General features: G+C 38.2%; 1 protein-coding gene across 3 annotated transcripts in view; it reads left to right on the top strand.

Annotated features, from left to right (window-relative positions):
* Positions 1-1,110: 1,110 nt before the first annotated feature.
* The window catches only part of LOC122358085 (gamma-aminobutyric acid receptor subunit alpha-2-like), a 58,811-nt gene continuing 39,120 nt past the window's right edge, over positions 1,111-20,801 (top strand). Inside the window, exons 1-4 of one of the 3 annotated variants that reach the window (XM_043257858.1) lie at positions 1,111-1,411; positions 1,785-1,861; positions 5,173-5,288; positions 17,408-17,475. In XM_043257858.1, coding sequence (XP_043113793.1) covers positions 1,800-1,861; positions 5,173-5,288; positions 17,408-17,475 — 246 coding nt within the window. In that variant the 5' untranslated portion in view covers positions 1,111-1,411; positions 1,785-1,799. Of the gene's footprint in view, positions 1,412-1,495; positions 1,662-1,784; positions 1,862-5,172; positions 5,289-17,407; positions 17,476-20,801 lie in introns of those variants that run through there. The other 2 variants (XM_043257861.1, XM_043257860.1) reach the window with 2 other exon arrangements.

Below are 20,801 nucleotides of genomic sequence, written 5' to 3'. Positions count from 1 at the left end.
TTCTGTCTCTTTCAGGCGTAGGGCATTAAAGATTCCGCGACTATGCAAATGGGTTAATATTTATATGGCAAACATTGTGTACATGTATTATCTGTCAAGAATAGCATCGTTTCATGATGTGTACCATTGTGTATTTATTTTGTTTCTTCGTTTAAATAGACCAAGAAAATTGCAACAGCCCGTGATCGCTATGTATATCCATTGCATATGAAAAGCGTTTTTGGACTGTTTGTGTTCCACGAGAGAATAATCTGTGGAATAATCTGTGGAAGGATACGTTCAGCCAGAATTTTTTTTTTTTTTTTTCGTCAGAACAGATGTGGAGAAATTCAGCAATACTTGTTCAGAAATGGATCCTCTGGAGTGAATGGGTGCCGTCGGAATGAGAGTCCAAACGGCTGATAAAAACATCACAACAAGCAATTCTGCATGATTACAGTCCAGCAATTAACATCCATAGTGAAAAGCTGTGTAAGAAAACAAATCCATCATCAAGGCTTTTTCCACTTCAGACAGAGCCGTAATCCATAACGCTTCCTCCAGTGAAAAAGTCAATTCCCTTTTGTCATTTACCATCGATATCCACCAACATATGTGTTTAGAACTGTTTTCACTTGCTGTTTAATCTGTGCATATGTCTCTTCTTATTCAGACTAGGTGGCTTTTTCACTGGGAAAAGCAATGTCATGGATAGAGGGCTCGTATTTTAGCTGAAAGCAATGGTTCAAAGATAAAAAAAAGAAGGATTAATGATGGATTTGTTTCTTACAAACGTGCAGCTTTTCACATCACGAGTCATTAATTGATGGACTGAAGTGGTGTGGATTACTGTGATGTTTTTATATTTATGTTCAGACTGTCATTCTGACGGCACAACATAACAGTAAGTAAAAAAAAAAAATCTTACATCATTTTTATTTTATCATTTAAACTAATAATAAAAATGTAATAATGCAAATAAATGAACACCTTCAAGCAAGTGTATGTGTGTGGGAAAGACCGCGCGCGAGAGAACAGCGCCATAATATAACTGCCTTTAGGACCCAGCTAGCTGTCTCTTTCTTTGTAGTTATCCCCCTTTCTTTCTTTCAGGAGAAAAAAAATAAATAGTGAACAGTATGAGATCCAGTAAAGAAGATCTGAGATCACGGCGCGTCAAGACGCGTGCGGTGCGTTAAAGAGAGAGAGAGAGAGACGCCGTGGAGGATCAGAGACCCTCAGTGATGCTCACATGCATCTGATATTATAGTGAATTATTATGGGAATTCATTAACGCTCGTCCCCGATCCACGTGCGCGCTCTTGAATAACACTCGCGATTCCGTTTCCTCGGCTGGGAATAAACTTTCACATTCCGGTTGTTATTTATCATCCTTTATTCATAAGGACAAAGCGGATCTGGTGGATCACAGGTGGGTGTCCTCTCCATAAAGTGCAGGATATTGTGTTTCTGGCCATGTGTGTAAATGGTACCCGGCCATATGTTGCCATTTACACGAAGATCATCATCGCGCCGCGAGCCGTGGTCACTTGTTCGTGGTTTTCCCTTCTTGTGATTTGAAGTGTTTTTAGGAAATATTGATATTCGTATCATGAATTGTTACACGCTGTAAATATTAATGAAATGTCTGGGATCCATCATCTAAGATCAGCAGGTGGATCGTACGTACCGTGTGCGCTCATGGACCAACTTAACCCGTCACCGTAGTGTGTGATTGGCAGTATTTTACTAAAACAAACACCGCTTTCTTCACCTGATTTGTGGATTTGTCTTCTTGTACGCAGGCTTGAGTGGCAGAAATGAGGGAGAGGTTCGCGTTTCATCTTCTCATCTTCGTGTTGACGCTGTTTTGGCACACCAGGTAGGACTGACAGTCTTGACGACGCTCTTTGAATGGGCTCGAGGATGCACTGCTTAAAAATAATCGCGATAAGTTTAATTTAAAGAGACTGGGATCGCCTCGAAACCTCTCGTCTCCGTGCGTAACTGGAGACTTTTACGCGCACGACTCCGGTGGTGACCGAAAGAAATCGCTCCGATGACAAAGACTGACAAAGACCGGCTTTCTGTTCGTCTGATGAGGGCTAATTATTGCTAGTTTAATTCATGCAAATTGGCTTTTCGTGAGAGGCTTCTAGAAATCGTTGGTTTTTTGTAGGTGAACAGTAATGAATCCTCTAGGTGGTGCAGAACAGCGTGGAACCATGAGGAGCGCTTTCTCATCCAGGGGAGGTACTACAGGTGCATAGGCTGATTTTTTTTCTCTTGAAATTAAAACTGAAAACTAAAAACATGCACCCAATCAGGTGTTTAAAATTACAGTTATGCACAATCCTACTAAATATTAAGCATCTTATTAAATGTATTTACATATTAGAAAATGAAAATCGATACGTAAAATGTCACTTAGCCTTATTTTGTGATCGCGACCTCAGTGATTTGTCATCTGCCATGTCGATTAGTCAAAAGGTTTTTAAAACATAAAAAGTACACATATATATAAATGCATATTAACGTTTATGAAGACATTTACCTTATGTCTATAGATAAAAGCCTATAAAATAGCCTACAAAAAGCGTTATGAATATTCGTATCATTTGTGAATGACACTAATCATGAATTTCCAAACCCTCATTTCAGAAATCTATTCATAATAATGAAAAGAAAAAATGCAATTTCAGATTAGGGCTCTCTAACTATTATAAAATATGAAATACTATGTTCAATTTGAACGCGAAAATGGCTTTTCACAGATACTGATGCTTATGTAATGGGTGAAGGACGCGAAATCATTGAAATGAATGTTTATGTATTAAATTGGCTAGCACTTTGTGTGTTTTATGCAATTTGTTTTATTCCAAGTATTGAGGAAAGTGCAAACTGTAAAAATCCTGTTTACGCCTGTAGTACCTTCCTTAAGTGCAGTAAACGGCTATGCTGTAATACTGGATCGCCCAGTGAGTGTTTTGGTCAAAGTTTTGCTCGTAAAAAATAAATAAATAATGATAATTAAGAGGTGCAACCTTGATTTTGTTGCAAAGCCATGATTAAATAGTGACCACATGGATTAAAATTACTCTGACCGCTCTGTACACACTCAGCTCAAGTTCACTGCCAGTTAAATACAAACTTAATATGATTGACTCTTTTCCTTTTATTCATATTAAATCATTGACTTAGACCCTCTCCTGGGAGTGAGCATGGTCACACTGCGCCTTAGGCTGCTAATCAATAAAGCAATATCATATAAATCTAGATAATTCATGTGATAAGCAAGCCCATCCTCCTGTTTGTGTCATAAAGTCGATTCATGAAATATGCTTTACTTGTTTCCACGAGCTGTGAATTCACTCTGAATAACTGGAATCGGGATGGCATCAGATAAAACTCCCTCTAATCTGGGTCACGCATGGATGCTCCCCGCGAAAGGAGCGCTAGGGGGAGGTTTGTCCTCCAACTCTAGAGGAACCATGAAAACAGAGTGCTTTCTATAACTCTAAATGGGTCGATACTGTCCCTTCAGGTTCCTTTGTGTTCCCCCAGATGGTAGCAGTATGACCGGCTTCAAAGCTGCATAATTACCTATTAAATGCTCTCAATGTATGTGAGGCTTATGTAGGAATTAGCTACAAATTTGCTCTATAATGAGGTATTACCCCGTGGCAGAGCGCAGAATTATACATATGCTGAATATTCCAGCTGAGCTACTCAAATCACGTTCAGAAGAACTTGCTCAGTCATGTCCATTTATGGTGTATGGCTTTGTTCCAAAACCTAGTGAGCTGCCTCACTGCTGCCTACATAGACAGCTGCCTTGCACTGCAGCGTCCTAACTGACTGATTTGGAACGCCCTATGTAGGCAACAACTTCTAAGTTCTTCTAAGATGCTCTGTGACTGATATTTGTTCTTGCTTGTTGCATTCATGCATGCTGTTCGGTGTCCTGAGAAGGTAGCTTCGGGAAGAAAACGCACCTTTAAATGCTTTCTCAATCGTCCGCTCGTGGGCTTTGAAACAGAGCGAGTTGAAGAGCTTTAACAGTCAGCTAGCAAACAGATCAAGTCGACGCTCATAATGCATGCATGATTGCTTATGCTAATTAAGCCAATTATGTTTAAGTATGTTAATTATATTCCTGAGAAGCGTTTCACATAAACTTTCCTGTAAGTAGAACATGTGAAACAGAGTGAAAGAGTGCTCTAATCACATCACAGCAGTGTTGGGGAGTTAGCAACACTAATATTTTCAGAAAGAAGCATAGGGGATATTTGCAGAAAGTAGCAATGTAGTTAGATAAAACATGCTGTTTTTAATGTTTAATGCTTTAAAAAATGTTTAAATTACCTGCATGCCATTTGATATTTATGTGTTTGTTTGTTTAAAATTATTTTATTTATAAAATAAATAGTTAGAAAAATCAGTTTTTTTCCTATGTAATGTTTTTATTTCAGTGTTTAAAAAATAGGTTAAATATCATCACTTACAATTCATTCATTTAGGTAGCAAAATACATATATATTAAATATAATCATGTAAAGTATGTATTTATGTGTTCATTTATTTAAATATTTTATTAAACAATTTTTTTTTTATCATTACGCTTAACATTTTTGTGTCATTAGTGTTTCAAAAGTCATCATATTGAGTTAAGTCATAAAATTGCCTTTGCGCAAATAATTAATTTAAACAATTTGATCAATAAGTTAATCGTTCAGTGCATTATTCAGTGTTTTATTATGTGTAAACAGGTTGCTTGCTCCTTAATTGAGATCTGGTTTTTATGTCTAATCTCATGTCTAAAAAAATATAATGCAATCCGATTAGTATCCAAAACATGTAAAAACTTAATTGTGAAGGCTAGTCGAACTATGGTGCTGTCTTCAGAATAGCTTCTCATAGGTCTGACGGCTAAAAGGAGTTTCAAAGATTTAAAATTTTATTTGAATCTGGCGCAATAATTCTCAGAACAGATGAGAGCTGTAACTCGCTGCGTATGAAACTAGGATCATTAAAGTGCTAAAAAGATGTCAAGAACATTGTGAAGATCAGGTAATTCCTCATTTCACTCAGGCTGCAGTTTGGCCGCTCTCATTTTTGAAGTCTTTGAAGTCTTTCCAGTGCTGTTCGTGAGACTGTTAAGCTCACACGCACACTCTCGACTTTGTTGTGTAGGTCAGTGTCCGCAGATGCCACAACAGATGCCTTCAAAAATAACATCACCCTGTTCACACGCATCCTGGACCGCCTGCTGGATGGCTACGACAACCGGCTGAGACCCGGACTGGGAGGTGAGTTAGTAGTGTGTGAATTGAACAACCTGGTCTCATAAAAATACGACATCGATGCAGTTTTTTACGTGCCTTACTGCACGTATCAGGGCAGTTTCAAAGAGAAATGTCTACTGACTTGCTAAAACGCATTTTTATTATATTGATATATTGCTGTGTTTTTATTACGTTGCTTCAGTTACGTATTGCGTACATCCATGCATTGCTAAAAGCTAATGCTCAATCATGTTGGAAATGTCCTACACCAAATCCAACCATAAACCTACCTCATGGTGTTAACAAATGCAAAACTGATCTAAAAACGCATTTGTTGATGTAGCTGTGCCATTTTAACTGTAATTACCGTAGTTACTACGGAACAAACCTACCGTCTGAAAACACATAGATATGAAGCTGGATATGTGTGATGTTCAAAAGCATCAGTTTTCAAATCTCTTGGCATATTAATATTGTTTTGAAGTAATGTTTACTCTTCAAGTAATGTGCAAAAATTACACTTTATTAATAGAAATTCAGTAAATTTGTGTGTCAGAGTTTTAATGCCTCAAGTATTCATTTCTTTTGGAAAACTGCAGTGATATGCGTTTGTTGTATGTATTTCGCGTCTCTAAAAAAGGTGCACCCAGGTACAATCATGCCATGAAACGGGTAGGAATACCCCTATTATTGGTAATTACAGGTTCATATTTTGTTTTCGGGAGCCCCCAACAACAGGTTCACATGCTTGCAAGGTCAGAAACACTTTAGGTCTTAAAAATGTGATTTATTTTAACAATATCTGCTCAACAGCTCCCAAATGATTCGTTTAACGATTCACTTTTCCAAACTCCTCCTTTGCGTGACGCTAATCTGCATTGATTGGTCTGATTGGTCTTGCCTGTAATGCCTGATAAAGCAGTGGGCTTTATGTACAGCGTTACCAGGGAAACTGCTATCTTACCGCTTCAAAAGCGGCACCTAGTGGCAAAGAATGAATTAGCATTTTCATTCAGACCAATGAGAAAAGACCAACAGCGGCTGGCAATATGCCAATGTTTTACGTTGATGTCGACACAAAACACCTAGGATTTTGTTTTAAAAATGACTCGTTTCAGTGATTCAAAGCTGACTCTTTCTTTCCAGAGACGACTTTAGACATGCTACAACTTCACACTTTGCAGGATGTTTTGATTCAGTTAGAGCCGTGTTACACACTGCATGGAAGGTAATTTTCGAAAATCTATAGGGGCACTTTAAATAGCTTGCATTTGATATCCCGGTAATGATAAAGCATGCTGTAATAAGAGCACATATGAAGGCTGAAATCATCTCTGCTCTTCTCTAGAATCAAGTTTATCTTTCCTCAAGCATCGCTAAATCTGTGGCGTAATGGATTTGAACAAAGACCTTCAGTGCATTCGGATCTAGCTTATCTCCGTGGTTTTATCGGTGTAGTTCGTGTCTGATGTTGTGATGATGAAGGCAGGAACACATTATAGTGCTTATGGTGACAACAGAAGTACATTAGCCCAGATTAAAGAAAGATACTGAGTACCTGTTTTTATTGATTTGTGCGGTCATGTACGCGCTGCTATTATAAAGCAGCTCTCTATTGACTGGCATAAAAGGAGGCATTTTTCTAATGTTTTGTCACTACTTAAGTGTCAGTGACATTTTTCCATTAGCGGATTAGTTTAGCTAACAAAGGCCATAACGATATGCAGGATTTCACTGAACCTTATGGATTTGTCTGCCGATGTAGTCATTCATCCTTTAATAGGCGTAGAAGGACTGTGAGCTCACAGCAGTGTCATAGAAAAGAAAATCGCAAATGAAAATCTCTTTAATGTCTCGTAGACATCAATGAAATTAAAGGAGAATTTCGCAGAACTTTTTCTTTCTTAAGTAAAGACCCCTGTAATCTCACTTTTGTCTACTCTGGGGCTTTAGAAGAGATTGCAATGTCTCAAATTGTGTTCACTCTGCAATCAGAAGTCAGATCGCATGGACTCAAATGGATCTCATCAAATTCTTCCAAGACCAAATGATCTGAGCTACTTTTTGCCTTCTAGAGCAGATTGATTACTAGTAGCAGGGAGTCTGATTCATTCCAGTAGCTTGGTCCGTTGAGATCATTTGATTATTTTCAATCGCTTTACTCATTTGAGTTGTTAGATTCACCTAAATAGTTGTATTAATATGAAACACTAGTGAATTTGATTCACTTCACCAGAAACAGTCATTCAGGTAATAAAACCACAAATTAGTGCCTGAAAGTGAATTGAATTCCATTCCCGATTGAGACGAGACAAACCATTTGACCTGCAAATTTACATTTTATTTAAAATAATTAGTTTTTTTTGTACTAATGTACTAATTTTGTCTTCTGGGAAACATTTAAATATATTCCGTAGCTTCCAAAGGTGCAGTGCTAAATATAAAAATATTATATTTAAATAAAAAAACTTCATCCTGTTCAAATGTATTTATATGTCATATGATAAATTTGTGCTTTCAAATGATTAATCACATCCAAAATACATGTCTCTGTGCTGTGTATATTTATTATATATGTATGAACACACACATACAGTATATATTTAGAAAATATTTAATTGCATTTATATGTATGTATTTGTATTTTATATTTAATTTACAAATATAATAATTGATTTTTTCTTCAATATATATATATATATATATATATATATATATATATATATATATATATATATATATATATATAGAAACAGGATAAATATACACAATATACACATTTATTATGTAAACAAAAACTTATCTTGTACGTGATTAATTGCAATTAATAATTTGCTACAATAAATGAAAAAAGTAGTTGTTTTTTTGTTATCTTTCTTTGTACTGCAGTATAGTATGCGTTGTGTTCAGAAGCTGTTAGTACGAGTGGTCGGTGAAATGGTGACTTGTCACACTTCCAAAAAGCCCATTTAGCAGGAGTGTCTGTAACCTTAATAGCCCAATTGGTTGGTGTTTTAAGAACAACGGTCTTTACGATTATGACTGCAAACACAAAGCAAGGCAAAACTTGAGAGCGAAGAAGAAAAGTGAGCAAAAAACTGAAGGTGAATGATAGGGACTGTCAAACACTAAAAAGGGTTTTGTGTAAACGACACAGAACTACTGCAGCAAAGAGACGGCAAACCTCAATATCTCAACATCAAAGGCCAGTGTTAAAATGTGCAAAATATGGTGACATGTTCTTAAAACCTATAGAGCAGGACAGCCCCTCCTTAATTTAAAATAACTTAAAATGTTATTTATTCTTTCGATGCAAAGCTGAATTTTTAGCATCATTACTTCAGTCTTCAGTGTGAAATGGCAGCAACGTACTGTATGTGCGGTCATTTCGAAATTGATTAAATTATACCAAAAGGAAATTTGTACCCTAAATGAAACATAGCTGCAGAAAGGCATTAAACTGCATCAGCAATAAAACATTCTTCTAGGCAGGTCGTGTTTATAGCTCAAAGGAAGTTCAAGCTGGTCTTAGCATATTAAAGAACCAGCTGGTATAAAACTTACCTGCCGCTGACACTTTGGTGATGATACGAGAGCTTGAAAAGACAAAGCAGAATGAATAAGTAATTCTGTTTCAGCCGTTCAAAGCAAAGGTGCATATTTTCAGGAGCGAGGAGGGCTGAATCTTTTCATCTTTTCACATCCTTTGAACAGTTTTTAACGGCACGGCTGAATGAGCTGTTTGCGCTCGACACGTGTTGAATCTCAATTCTCTTCCGGTCTTCTCAGTCGGCTCAGTTTTAACCTGTGACTTTTGACCCCCAGGTCCGGTCAGACCGGCTCATTAATCCTGAGGTCAAGGGCTGTTGATGTTAACTGAGTGAAGCGTCTTGCATCACTGCTGTGATGTCTCTCCGTGTTAGAGGTTATTCATTCATGGTCGAAGATTTGTTTGTGGGTTTCCAGCAGTATCCTGTCAAGATTTCATAAAAAAATCAATAATCAAATCAATGACTTGTTCACAAGAATTACTGTTACTAGTCACATGTTTTGCGAACCTTCAGGGTTTCCCAGACACGTGCAGGTTTTGGTACCATCTGTCTCCTGCGTAGTGCTCCTGGAGTAATAGTGGTGTTTCATTTTGGTTTGTTTGTTTTTCAGCTGAGCAGATTTTCTAAAATGATTCATATATATATATATATATATATATATATATATATATATATATATATATATATATATATATATATATATATATATATATAATATACACACACACACACACAAACATATATATATATATATATATACACACACACACACACACACACACACACATATATATATATATATATATATATATATATATATATATATATATATATATATACACACATTATTTACCTCATATTTGCAAACAAAATGAAATATTAAAAACTGATGAATTGATTGATGAATAGATTTTTTTTTAATACATCAATTGATAAACTGATGTATTAAAAAAACTAAAACTGAAATAAAACAGAACACAAATTCGATACTAATTCACAGGCATTTAAAAACTATAATTAAATAAAAACGACAAAAGCTTACTGCAAAATTACTAAAACGTTTGCTGAATTAAAACTTAACTAAACTTAACAAGAACTAAAATAAACTAATAAATAACCATGGCAAATTACTGTTGTAATTACTAATTGTACAGACATAACCATAATAATAACAACAACAGAATATGCAATATTCATGCATTTATTATAACAATTTATATGCAATATAATAATAAAACAACATATGAATTAAAATGTATAATATTATCTAAATATTATCTAAATGATTGTCACGTTCTCTGGACTTTGTTATTGTTTTTGTTGTGTTCCGTTTAACCCACTTTAGTTAATTGTCTTAGCGTTTTCACCTGTGTCTCATTTATTAAGTAATTACGTTGAATATTTAAGTCCTGTGGTTTCAGTTCTGTTTGTCCGATTGCGTCTTTATGTGCGTGTGGTTTTGTTCTGTCTACCTGCCTGTCTGCCTACCTGTAATTATATTGTTTATTTTCATCTCTGAGTAGATTAAAACGCTTTATTTACCTTTATGCTCGTTGTGTGCTCTCCTGCTAACCACATTCGTGACAATGATACAAAATTAACACTGGTTATTAAATACCTTTAGTAAAAGTTAATATGAACTAAAAATAATAACTGCTTTAGATGTACAGTATTTCTAATTTGATAGTTCATGTTTGCCAATCTAGTTAACAAACGGTGTTACCAAAATTATTAAAATATTTTAATAATGTGAACACACCGATGTTCCTATATTTTAAATAGACTGATTTTTGTGTTAACAGTTAATCCAGTAAATGATATGTTTGTTTATGGAAATGCTTTTTTTGTCGTCCTTATGCCGATTCGCTCACAGACCCTGGGGAAAACAGCCCGAGCGGTCAATACACTCATCATTGCTGAGGCCAAACTCCCACAAACCCCCTGTTCCTCGATCCAATACGGCAGTCAGTCAATCTCCGGATGGATGAATGTGTCAGTAAATCTGAATGTGTTGTTATAGCGTTTATGTTTGGCTGATTAACTTTTGCGAGCGAATCAAAGAGCGCCTCTCGCCGTGTCGAGGAGTTTAGCACCGCTGGAACGAGGATATAATGACCTAATAAATGAAACATTTAGAAGAAGCATAAACCAGACTCGGATAATCGTTTCGTCCTCGAGAGTGTATTGATTTATTTCAAGGTGAATTCGCGGGGTTGTTATTGCCATTGCGAGCGTTTTCTTACATCGGAGGGGTTGGATGGAGAACGTGTGTCCTTTGTGATTCTAGGCTGATGGAGTCTTTGTCGCCTTCTGTTGTAAACAAAGACAGAGAGCGTCACAAAATGAATCAAACTGAATCATTCACTGTGATCTGGCCAGTGAACAAAAGGAATTTAAGCTCTGCTCAAAAACCTAGTGAGCTGTCGGTGTTGCCAGGGTTTCGTTTTTTTCCCACACACTGGGCTATTTTGAAAATGCTGTCGCAAGAAAAATTACAGACCTTGCCTTTTTATTACTGTTATAATGCACCGAAGCCACAAAAGGCTTATTTGTAGACAATGAAAAATGAACATGGATCCTTTTACTAATGTGTATTGATCTTCGGGAATGATTACCTGGCAGACTGAGGAGCAGGAAGAGCAAACGGAGAAGAGATGGAGGCGTGTTTGATGTCTCATCGCAAACTAGAGGTTACATGAGTTACTCCCACATCGGTAATTTTAAGGCTGTTAATTGAGTTTGCCACTGTAGATTAATTGTGCATTGATTCTTGTGTTTAGACAATACAGGAGTGAAGAGTGAAGCAGGGAGAAAAACAATATGCAGGCTGTTATTAATGGTCTTAACTAAGGTCGGAAAATATCAGAGGTGATTTTCATGTACTCTATATGAAAATCTAAAAATTTGCTGTACAGGAATTTTGGAGATGAAAGGATTGGGGCGATGTTGGCGTGTCTCATGTTGTGATAATGTCACCAATGTTATCTGTGTCTCACATATAATAATAAAAATGCATTCTAAAGTTTATTATAAAGTATTTCTTTATTGATTTCATTTTTATATATTAATGATTTGTTTACTGATTAAATGTGTATGTCACCAATATAATATTAATATTAATAATAATAATAATAATAATAATAAAAATGATAGTAGTAGTAGTAGTAGTAGTAATTTTTAAATACTATTTTTTCACAGTTAAAAAGTAATAGTAATAGTAACATTTAATATAGTAATAGAAATAATATCTTAATTAGGAATTTTTATTTACCTTCTTATTACTACAGTTTCTGTTTTACACTACAATAGTATTATTGCAACAGTAATGTATTTATTTTTACAAAATAATAATAATAATAATAATAATAATAATAATAATAATAATAATAATGTTGATTTACCGTTATAAAATGAATATATATATTTTTTCTCCTTAACTAATCAAATGTCTTTAGCCTGTGGGAAAAAATAAATATATATATATATATATATATATATATATATATATATATATATATATATATATATATATATATATATATATGTATATGTATATATATGTATATGTATATATATATATATGTATATGTATATATATACACACACACACACACATATATATTTATAGCAGCAAGGCAGGTCAATAGGTTTTGTAAGAGATTTGGTCTCACAGAATGAATGCAAAGCTGTAGAGAGAGGTGAAGTCAAACAGAAAGGGCATTCCCTCAGACGTTACGCATCGCTCTGCTGCATATGTGAATAATGTCATGTATATAAGAGCACTTCTTTATAACCCCCCCCAGTCTCATTTCAGACAGTCTCTCAACCCTTCCCCCGTCCCTCGGAGACCCGGCCGAGCCACTTTACATTCACTCAGACACACAGACCCCTAACAACACAACCATCTAACCCCCTCAGAATAATGGCACCTGATAGCCATGCACAAAAGAAGCTGCGGTTTATAAAAGCTACTTAAAACAGTAGGGTTTTTTATGCCTTCCCAGCAGTCTTTCATCTCTGTCAGAGATGAACGTCAATTCAGTGGAATTTCTCTGTTTTTTTCATCCGTTTTTATCCTCGTTGGGATGGTGCCCAGACGCTCGCGTGGCATTGAGTAATTAGGGCAATTCAAGAGAGTGAGACAGCCATTGTTTTGAAGATGAGTAGTCTTAATTATTAGTACCATTAGTAGACTAGCATTATCATTACTGTTGCATATTGTTTTATTTTATTAAAGCTGCTTGTTTAGGTTTCTAATAAAAAACAAAAACAAAAAGCGATTTATAATTTTCACCTAGTGAATGAACAAAGAATATCTCACAGACACGCTGAAGGAGGAACTCAAAACCAGAATATCATAGAGATCTGAGGATGAACACTTTTGGGTTTGAAAAGTACATAAAAAAGGATCATTGTTTGATTCTTCTGATAACATTACAGTTGTGGATAAAATGTGTCCCTTTTTTAAAATAACTATATTAAAAATAATAAGGAGATATAATAAAAATTAAATATCATTAATAATAATAATTATAAAAAATAAGGAATATAAATGTAAAATTTATCACAAATTAATTGCATCTAAAATATTTTTTGTGTATATAATATATGTGTGTGTACTGTGTATATCAATTACATATATTTAAATATACACACATGCACATATAGTAATTTGTTTATATTTCATATTTAATATAAATTATCTGAATATAAATATATACATGTAAATACATCTAAATATTTTCTAAATATATACTGTATGTGTGTGTCTTTATGCATACATAATAAATATACACAGTACACACCCATATATTATATAAAGATTTATTTTGGATGTGATTAATCAAGATCAATCATCGCCCAACACTAAATGATACCTTTAGAGTAAAGTAAAAAAGTATATATATTAGTATGTATTAGTAGCTATATAAAGTATAAAATAATAGTAATAATTATGTTATTCTATGGCTGTTATTTGTCTTAATTTCTATTTCAAACCATTAACCATTAAAGGCTCCCTGCCTTTTAAAAGCATTTAAAGCAACAGGTTTAAAAACTTTTCATTTCGAGTCTGATTAAAAGGTGATATGCTAAAAGCATCAGATAATGAGCCGTTTTTATGTAAAACAACATGAAATTGCAGTCTTTCTGTTTTTATATTCTGAGTAAGCCACAATGTTCAGCCCTGTAGCAACCATCTAGACTTCTCATAGCAATGGACAAGAAACCACTCCCAACACCTTAGAAACTGCATAGCAACTACCCTCAACACAGAGAAGACCTGAGAAGACGAAAACATCTAGTTTTGCATAAAACTTCAATGTTTTTCGATGTCTCTTTATACTTTCCCAGCAGTCTATCGATTCCGTGCAGAAACAGCATGCAAAATCTAGCCAGAGATGAATATCAATGCATTTTTTCCCCCCTTTTCTATCCTCATTGGGTCGGCGCCCAGACAAGCGCGACATTGTATAATTAGGGCAATTTTAGAGACGTGACACAGACAGACAGAAAGAGAGTGACATTGTTTTTGAGATGAGCAGTCTTAATTTCTTCTTGTTTGTTTGATTGCTGTTGTCGTCGGCTGATTACTCAGTGTTTTTTTTTTTATCAGCTTTCGTTTGTGAAACAGGAGAATAAAGTGAATAAAAAACCCCACAGAAAAGACATCAAAGCATCCTGGTGTCTCCGAGCCTCTCTCCTCCTGCTCAGCGCTGAATAAACCACCCCTACATTAGCCAGCTATTAATATAACACACCAGCCTCTCCAAGCTCAGAATACACTCGCCACTTTAAGCACTAAAGAAGCACTGAAGACCCCCGGGCTCTCACTTTGAACTTATGAGCTCATTTATGAGAATATATCATTCATTCTGATATTTATCTGCATATGGGACAGGGCGCTGCTCTGCATTTGTATGCATCGAAACTCCTTTTTTTGTTTAGCAAAGCAGAATTTTTATTGCTGTTTAATTTTTGGTATTTCAAAATCAATTTCTAGAACTGTTGTAGCAGCCTAGGCTTATTAGAAATATGCAGCTCTGCCTACCGTTCTGCAAAACTACTTTTTTTTTTTAAAAAGATGCACAAGAAGTATTATAAGCTGAATCGTGTTTCTCCATTGCAGGTGTCATGAGAAAAAAAATATATAATAGGGTTGCCTGAGAAAACCTTTTTACAGTGCTCTGTAAAACAGTATATAATATAATATAATATAATATGCAAGCAATGTGGTACGAGAGGCTGTGATGTATCGCGAATAAGAGGCTTAAGAGCGCTAACGACGGTTACCACACAATACAAGATATTAAAACTAAAAATATGTGTTTGTGAAGCAAGTTCGTTAAATGCAGTGCTTCCATTAAAAGTAGTTCCTGACAGAAACAGTAATCTAACGGAGCTTAAATAAACGCAGAATAGCAGAGAATAGCTTATCATCCACTGTATCATTTCTTAACACTGGCATATATGATATTTATGTCTGTTTTCCCTCATTTATTTTTAAAACAGGAGTAGCTTGAGATTGCATGCATCACTGCAAACCGATGGACATATGAATATATATAATCATACCCGAAACAGAAAGCTAAAATATACCGTAATACTCCCTTCTGACGGCGGAAACTGAATGGTTTCACAAAGACACGCGCATGAGAAGCATTTATTAGGTGGGGAAGGGCGTGGTCTCAAAATTAAAGATGAAAGACGCAGCATTAGGCCAGTAAGGGTCATTCATATTTCATTAAATTGACAACAGACGTTTAATTTAACCAAAATACATACTATACAGAGCAGTTTTAATGCTGTTTTCTTGATTGTTGCTAAGGGTGGTTGCTAGGGGGGTTGCTCAGTGATACACGTAATCGTAGGCTAAGCGGTCAAAGTCGTGCTGTATCGTGAATAAAACTCAGCTGCTGACCAATCACAATCCAGGAATGGAACTAACTGCTTTATAAAATGTAATATAATATAATATAATAGTATAGTATAAAAACAAACTGAAGCATTGAATATGATGCATAGAAAAAAAAAATATTTTATTATTTTTATTTCACATGCAGTTCTATTTGCGTTGTTGAGCTATTTCGTATTAAGTTTCTACAGCGGCTCATTTGGTACGCGTCATTCTCTTTCTACGAAACTTGTAAACCGTTTTTTCTCGTAAACCGTCATTTCTATTGTTAACTGCTGATTACTATCTAATCAAAATAACAAAATATTGAATAAAGGGATGACGAGAAAAAGTGTAAAATCTCTGGTCTCAACCTGGAAAAATTATTGGCACACGTTTTTGCTGATAAAATTGATAAATCTGATCAATCGGTCCACCTGTAGCGGCAACGTTTAATGACACGGTATGTGAAATATAACATGCTGGTTCAAAAATGAAATGTCCAGTGAGTGGAGCTAAAAGGTTCATGCTCTATTGTGTTTTGAAATCCCATAAACCTAATGTTATCGAAAAAGCAAACATTTATCAAAATGCATTTATCTTGCCAGTTTTGCTTTTCCATCTACAAGCCTTTGAGCTTTTTGAAAGTGGCTTCACATATTCATGCACCATTTGAAGTTGATTGATGTAAACATCAAAACATTTGTGCTGGGCAACGATTAATCAAATCCAAAATAAAAGTTTTGTGCACTTAATATGTGTGTGTACAGTGTATATTTCTATTTAAAAACAGACATACAGTGTGTATTTGGAAAATATTTACATGTATTTTCATGTAATATTTATGCGTAACATACATTGTTCTTAAATATATACATGCTTTGTGTTTTAAATATATATATAGTACAAACACATATTACGTACACAAAAACTTTTATTTTGATTGTGATTGATCGTTGCCCAGCACTAATATACAAGTGTTTTTGGGTAATAATATTTTATTTTGCAAGGAACTGCTATAAAATAAGCCTTTATTCTTCAGTAATCTGCCCCTGTAATCATAATTTATATGAAAATCAACAACAGTTATTGTTAGTAGTAGTATTTCACCTAGAAACTGCAGTGCAATGAAAATACAGGTGCAATTTGGACTAAAAAAGTCCTAAAAAATGCCATTTTTAAATTGTGCTGTATTTTTATTTGCATTATATTTTAAAGTTATTTGGGTCTGTTTTAAAGTATTAGTAAAAATATGTGTGTGTGTGTGTGTGTAGTAGTAGTAGTAGTAGTTCTGTATTTAATATTTTGCTGTCTGTCTGACTGAATGTACCTGTGTTGTTTAGTGCATTGATCAGAGGAAATATCGAGCTCTTTTGAATGCCAGAAAGAAATCTCAGGAAAAAGAAAGGGGGGAATAATATACTGAAGCAGAAACAGAAAGATTTGATTACTAGCCAACCTAACACGGGGCCAGTAAGCGCAAGCACATTTCCCTCTGCCTAATGCACGCTTTCATCTCAGGAAAGAAAGATGCTCTTTCTGCAGTGAACCTGTAAAGAAAATGTGAATTTCACAAATCTTTTCTCTTCTTGGACAATGCGGTTTTGCCCCTTTCAAGGTGGATGAGACAGGGCTTTTGCCATTGCACTCTGGGAAAATAACATCGGTCATTTTGATGTCTCTTCTTTTTGTTTTTCCAGATCGAGTTACCACAGTGAAGACAGACATTTACGTCACCAGTTTTGGCCCTGTTTCAGACACCGACATGGTGAGTGAAATTATTTTTTTGCATATATTTGTCACAGACGGACAGTAAGCATCCCTTTGCCATCACTATCATCGTCATGGACCAGCACTTCACAGATTTTTCAAGCCAAGAACCACCTACTTAGACAGGAACAGACCGCCTGACCAACCACCGATTGTTTACCTGTAGAGGAACTAGTAAATCTGAAATCATTTACAGTACAGGAAATGACTGGAAAACACACATCAGGGTAAAAAAATTATAGTAATTACAATGTGGTATAACTAAAATTCAATTGAAACTAAAATTAAAACCATTAACCAAATTTCCCTTTCAGTCGGTCACTCCGAGTCACGTCGGATGACCGACGAATTGGGATCTCGCTTCGAGAGACCAATCTACCAGTGTATCTAAACGAGCCAATTGAAGATTGGCATGCGCTTAATCGCATCCAGCTGCCGCTGATCACAGCGCGTGTATAAATAAACAGCGGTGCAGCGCATATTCAGCTTTCGCCGGAGCCGAAGCGTGACTGTTCCCGCTCCAAAGACGATCTCACGAGTGTTGGAGTACGGCGTTTCAGCGGAGGTCGCTTTCCTGCGTCGAGTGGATTGCCACAATCAGGCTGCACTACCCCCTGTTTGTGTGCAAAACGGCTATCCCCTGTTGCCGCGAGCACTAAAAGAGCATTCGCGGTGCGTGTTTTTAAAGACGACGTTACGTCTGGCAAACTCGACGCGTCTTGGAAGACAGCGTGGGTCTTGCTTCAGACGACGACACCCGTGTGTTTCTGGATGCGGTTGTTACCTGGTGTTAGGTGATGGTCACAATCGTTGCCTCGTGTGCCTGGGCTGAGCACGCTGAGGTGGCGGTTGTGGATGAATCATTTCCTCGCGGGGAGATGGTCATCTCGGAGTGATGGGCGGGCTCTGTCGCCTTGAAAAAAGGAGGCGGAGCTTGTGTTTGCTCGACTTGGTTCTCATCCTGGCTGCAGACAGGTGGGTTCCATTCGTTGTGACACAAAGCTTAAACTCTGCAACCAGTGGAGCTGCAAAGGGCAGTCTGACCTCACGTGGGGTATCAGCTGTACCCTCTTGGGCTCCCCCTGATGATCAGAAGTCAATCGCTGCATCGGAAGGTGAGCCAGACATTTCTGGAAGTGAAGATCTGGTTGCTCTGCGTCTACCAGACGTTGAATGTACTGGATACAGATCTAGAAATGGTGGCTATGCTTGCCCAGGCCGCCGAGGTGATCGGGATCAAGTGGAAACCTCCACTGTTTCCCGGGCCCTCGAGGCTGGATGATTGGTATTTAAGGGTGGCTCGCGCTGGTTCTCAGGGCCCCACCCTGGTACCTTTCTTCCTGGAAGTGCATGAGGAGCTTACTGGGATGTGGAAAGCACCTTTCACTGCCAGAAACTGCCCCAGTGGCTCCTCCTCCTTCACCACCCTTGACAGCGGCACAGCCAGGGAGTTACGGTGATCACCCCCCCAGTGGAGCGGTCAGTTGGGATGCAGCTGTGTCCCAATGCCGTTTCCGCTTAGTGCGGTGATCCTGTACTCCCAGGCCTGCAGGTACTGCCGGCTCTGAACGGCAGTGCCTTGTGCGCCTGTGGACAAGCTGCGCTCTGCAGTACACGCTTGGCGTTGTTGCAGGTTCATCAGGCCAAGGCACTGAAGGATCTGCACAGGGGTGGTCATGACCGGAGTTCTGAAAGAACTCTGTATCGTGATGGACTCGCGCCACGAGCGAGCGAAGGTCACAACGCGGTCTCTGTTATGCGATGGCCTTCACGGTGGTCCAGAAACGCCATCTGTGGCTGTGTCTGGTCGACATGCGCGAGGTAGACAGGACACTCATTTGAATGCCCCCATGTCCCAGACCGGCCTCTTCGGACGCAGTGGAGAACTTTGCCCAGCAGTTCTCCGCTGCCCAGAAGCAGACTGAGGTAAGAAACATCCTGCCTCGCGTGCAGCTGCTGCCTTCACCCAGCCGCCGACGGCCCGCCTCAGCCAGCTTGTCGCCGAGGGTGCCCCCTGCTGCCGCCTCGCTCCCGTGCAGCCAACGCAGCAGCCCCATCTAGGGCAGCACCATGGAGCTGGCAGCAGGGCAGCCACCCAGCCTGTCCAGGCTCCTGCCAAACCTGGAGGAAAGCGCAGGTGCAAGAGGCCCTCAGATCCGGGGATGGAGGAAGCCGCCTGCCGGGCAGAGAATGTTGCCGCTACCTAAAACCTCGACAAGGGCGGGTTCCTCTGTCTCTGGGCTAATATGCAGCAGTGGGAAGACTGGGACAACCAACGCCTACCCGCCTCACTTCTGCGGGGATGCAGGTAAGAGTTGCACACACTCAGACCCCGCCGACCGGCCACGACGCCCCGAGCGGGTCCCTGCACTCCCCTCGCTGCCCCATCGCCTGCTGCCGTGGTGGTTCCGCTCGAGCCGCTTGTTCGGCTCTGGATGCCTGGTTGAATCTTCCCAGGCTATCCCAGTGGCTCCTGCGTAATCCACGACTCGCTATATGATTCAGTTCGTCCGGCGCCCCAAGTTCAGTGGGATCTGCTATACGTCAGTGAACAATGCATGTGCTGTCTTGTGGGCGGAGATTGCTGTCCTTCCAGTGAAGGAACGATAAAGCCGGTTCCTCCAGCCGATATGTGAGGTTGGGGCTTACAGCCCATACTTCATAGTAGTAGAAAGGCGGTGGGTTACGACCAATCTTGGATCTGCGAGTCCTGAATCGAGCACTCCTGCTCAGGATGTTGACAGAAACGCCTATTCAGTGCGTCCGTCCCCAGGATTGGTTGCAGCGATCGTTCTGAAGGACACGTACTTTCATGTGTCGATTCTTCCGCGCCACAGGCCATTTTCGATTCAAGGTCGAGCATATCAGTACAAGTCCTACCCTGGTCATTCTCCTGTCGCCACGCGTCTTTATGCAAGTCGCGAGGCAGCCCTTGCTCCACTGAGAGTAAGGCGTCGCATTCTCAACCAACTGGATGACTATCTATTCAGCTCAGTCCCGGGCTCAGTTGTGAATACGGGGATCTGGTGCTACAGCACCTCAGCCAGTTGGGGTTTCAGGTCAACCAGGAGAAGAGCAAACTCTGTCCAACGCAGAGGATCTCTTTTCTTGGGATGGAGCTGATTGATCGATCAGATGGCACACCTCACAGAGGAGCGTGCACCTGTAGTGTTGAACTGCTTGAATATGAGAGCACGGCGGTCCCACTGAAATATTTTCAGAGGCTCCTGGGGCATATGGCATGAAATGCCACAGTGATGCCGCTGGAACTACTCCATATGAGACCGCTTCAACATTGGCTACACGATCGAAATCCGAGGTGGC

The sequence above is a fragment of the Puntigrus tetrazona genome, chromosome 14 (genome assembly GCF_018831695.1).
Source record: "Puntigrus tetrazona isolate hp1 chromosome 14, ASM1883169v1, whole genome shotgun sequence".
Taxonomy (NCBI): domain Eukaryota; kingdom Metazoa; phylum Chordata; class Actinopteri; order Cypriniformes; family Cyprinidae; genus Puntigrus; species Puntigrus tetrazona.
Note: the sequence above shows the minus strand (reverse complement) of the source record. Positions and strands in the feature narration are given on the sequence as shown.